A 2,576-nucleotide genomic window follows, 5' to 3' on the forward strand; every position below is an offset into this window, starting at 1 on the left:
CCACGCTGGGGCTCAGCCCAGGCCGAGCAGCTCAAGGCCCAGGCCCACCCAAGGGCACGGCTGTGGGCACCGGGAAGGCCCAGCCTGGGAGACCGCCCTTGTGGAGCTCGCACACGCTCGGGGAGTCTGCAGAGACTGAGTCCACTGGGCCCGCGCTCTGCCCTTGAGGGTGGGGTGGTGAGGAGATACCAACAGAGAACGCAGGGACAGGCTGGCCCGCAGCGGGGCCCAGATGACTGCAGGCGTCCAGGGGCACCTAGCCTGAGCCCCGCGTGCGGGGTGAGCCTCCATGGGGTTCCCAGGGTGGGGGTGAAGCTCAGTGAGGCAGGAGAACAGAGAGCCGGGGCCGGGGGAGGACCATCAACTGCAGTCACCCCACTTCTGGGGAGCCTGGGGAGGAGGGGGAGTCCCACAGGCTTGGCACCCCCCCTCCAGCCCAGAACCTTCCAGGGTGGGGCCACCCCCCACCCCAGGGCACAGCAGGGCCCTCTTGGGGGTGAGACCGGTTTGGGAAGTGGGGGAGGTGTTGTGACAGCGGCCGGGACGAGGGGGTGGGGCCACGATGGGGTGAGCTCACCGCACTACCCACCCACACCCCAGGACGGGCAGCCTGGAGTCTGTAGCCAAATCAGCCTGGCCTGGGTGCCGCGGGCACACCCCACAGGCACCCCACCCCTCTGCCCACTGCCAGGCCTGTTCTGAGAACCTTTGATGCCCCCAGGAAGCGGGGGCTGCTACAAGGCGCCCCAGCCCAGGGCCAACCTGAAGAGGTTGGTGGCTTGGAGTCTCCATGAGACTCAGAAAATCCCCAGCAACAAGCCGGGTTCCCACAGGCTGAGAGCCCCTGGGGAGGGGCGCGGGGCCTGCCACAGACGCCACACAGAGCTCAGCTATCAGCAGGGGCAGACTAAGCAGGATGGGGGTGAAGGACAGGGAAGGCGGGCATGGAGTCCATGGGGTCGCCAAGAGTGGGGCACGACTGAGCGACTCAACAGCAAAGACGCCGGGAAGGAAAGTTCCCAGACACACACTCACACAGGCGTTCAGCATCATGTGCGTGACAGCTCTGGGCGGCTGGACAGAGGGAGGCGAGGGCAGGGCAGCACTGCCCGGCCTCCGAGGGACCTAAGCCCCTAGAGGGAGAGGGCAGGCGGCCTCCAGGCCCCCCACGTGCCCGGCCGCTGCGAGTCCCCACGGGCCAGCAGAGCAGGTGAGGCTGACCCTCGGAGAGAGGCCAGGCGGGCCTGGGCGGAGGCGAGGAGACCCCCACCCCAGCAGAGGACACAGGACGTGTGTCCGCCAGCCGGATGCCCACACCTCCGCCCTCATGCTGGCCCCTGCCTGCCCCATGGGCTGGGCTCAGCGCCCAAGGCCCTGGCTCCTGAGGGGTGACCTCCAGCTCGTGCCGATCCTCACACAACCAGCCCTGCCAGGGGCCATCCCGCAGCACGTGCGACCCCTCCGGGTGGCCCTGGCCTCTGGCCTTGGTGCCCTCTGACCCTCAGAAGGAACTGGGCATCAAGTGCCCAAACCCACTGCTCAGGGCGCCAGGGCCTCAGTAAGGACTCGGCTCGGCAAGTCTCTACCTGTGGAGGGGAGGTGGGAAACCTCCCCAGAAACACTCAGGTTGGGGACCTGCCTTAAAAAGCCAGGGTTTGTCAGACAGGGCCAGCTTGGGGGACCACCCCCCGAATATCAGGCATGCTGAGTTCACTCCCTAGGGCACCTGTGCCCACCCTGCCCACCTGGCACTATGCAAGCTGCTCTGCAGCCTGCTTCGCCCCAGTGCTGGGCGGAGGGCTTCCCCCTTCGCCCTCGCGCCAGCCCCTCAGGCAGAGGGTGCAGGGAACACACGAGGCCTCTTCTGCTTTTCTTGTTAGAAATTCCCTGCCAGGGTCTTGCTGGACCTGGAGTGCTCAGCTCAGAAGTCACCTCCAGGAAGCCCTCCCTAACCACCCTGCCCCGAGGAGTCCTCCCAGTCTGGGCCCTGCCCACGACCGGCAGGGTCACTGTTGGTACCGAGGGCCCAGGCCGGAAGGGGTGAGGCTCCGGGAAGCAGGTGTCTTCGGTGCCCCCCGGCTCTGCCCGGGGAAGCCATGTGACCACGGGCACTCCGAAGGCCCCCCGGAGGCAGCTCTGTCCAGGCCCGGCCCCGGGCAGTGCCCGTGCCTGCACCCCCACCACAGTGCCCGCCGTCAAATACCTGCCCCCCACGGCCAGCAGCAGGGGGCTGAGGCCGCCCTTGTCCCGGGCGTTCACGTCCAGCCCTCTCTGCAGCAGCATGGTGACGGCCCCAGCCTGGCCAGCCCGGGCGGCCGCATGCAGTGGGGTTTGGCCACTGAAGTCCTCCAGGCTCCGGTCACTGCCCTGGGGGGACATAGGGGCCCGTCACCCACCGAGGAAAGGCCACGGGGAAGGGACATCCCAGCAGAGCCACGAGGCCCCGTCGACTGCAGTAAGGGGAGCAGACCCCGGGAAAGGAGATCCAGCCCACCCCCGGGCCCTGTGTGGCCAGGCTGGTCCCCAAGGGTGGATGAGAGACTCACCAGCTCTACCAGCACCTGCAGGGCCTCCAG

General features: G+C 68.1%; 1 protein-coding gene across 1 annotated transcript in view; it reads right to left on the reverse strand.

Moving 5' to 3' along the window:
• ASPG (asparaginase) overlaps positions 1–2,576 on the reverse strand; it is a 23,438-nt gene that overhangs the window by 3,169 nt on the left and 17,693 nt on the right. Inside the window, exons 11-13 of the mRNA XM_010851407.1 lie at positions 2,547–2,570; positions 2,020–2,367; positions 1,537–1,586 (exon numbers count right to left, since the gene is read on the reverse strand). Of these exons, the coding sequence (XP_010849709.1) occupies positions 1,537–1,586; positions 2,020–2,367; positions 2,547–2,570 (422 nt within the window). The remainder of the gene's footprint in view (positions 1–1,536; positions 1,587–2,019; positions 2,368–2,546; positions 2,571–2,576) is intronic.

This window comes from Bison bison, unplaced genomic scaffold (assembly GCF_000754665.1).
Source record: "Bison bison bison isolate TAMUID 2011002044 unplaced genomic scaffold, Bison_UMD1.0 scf7180017864302, whole genome shotgun sequence".
In the NCBI taxonomy this organism is placed as follows: Eukaryota; Metazoa; Chordata; class Mammalia; order Artiodactyla; family Bovidae; genus Bison; species Bison bison.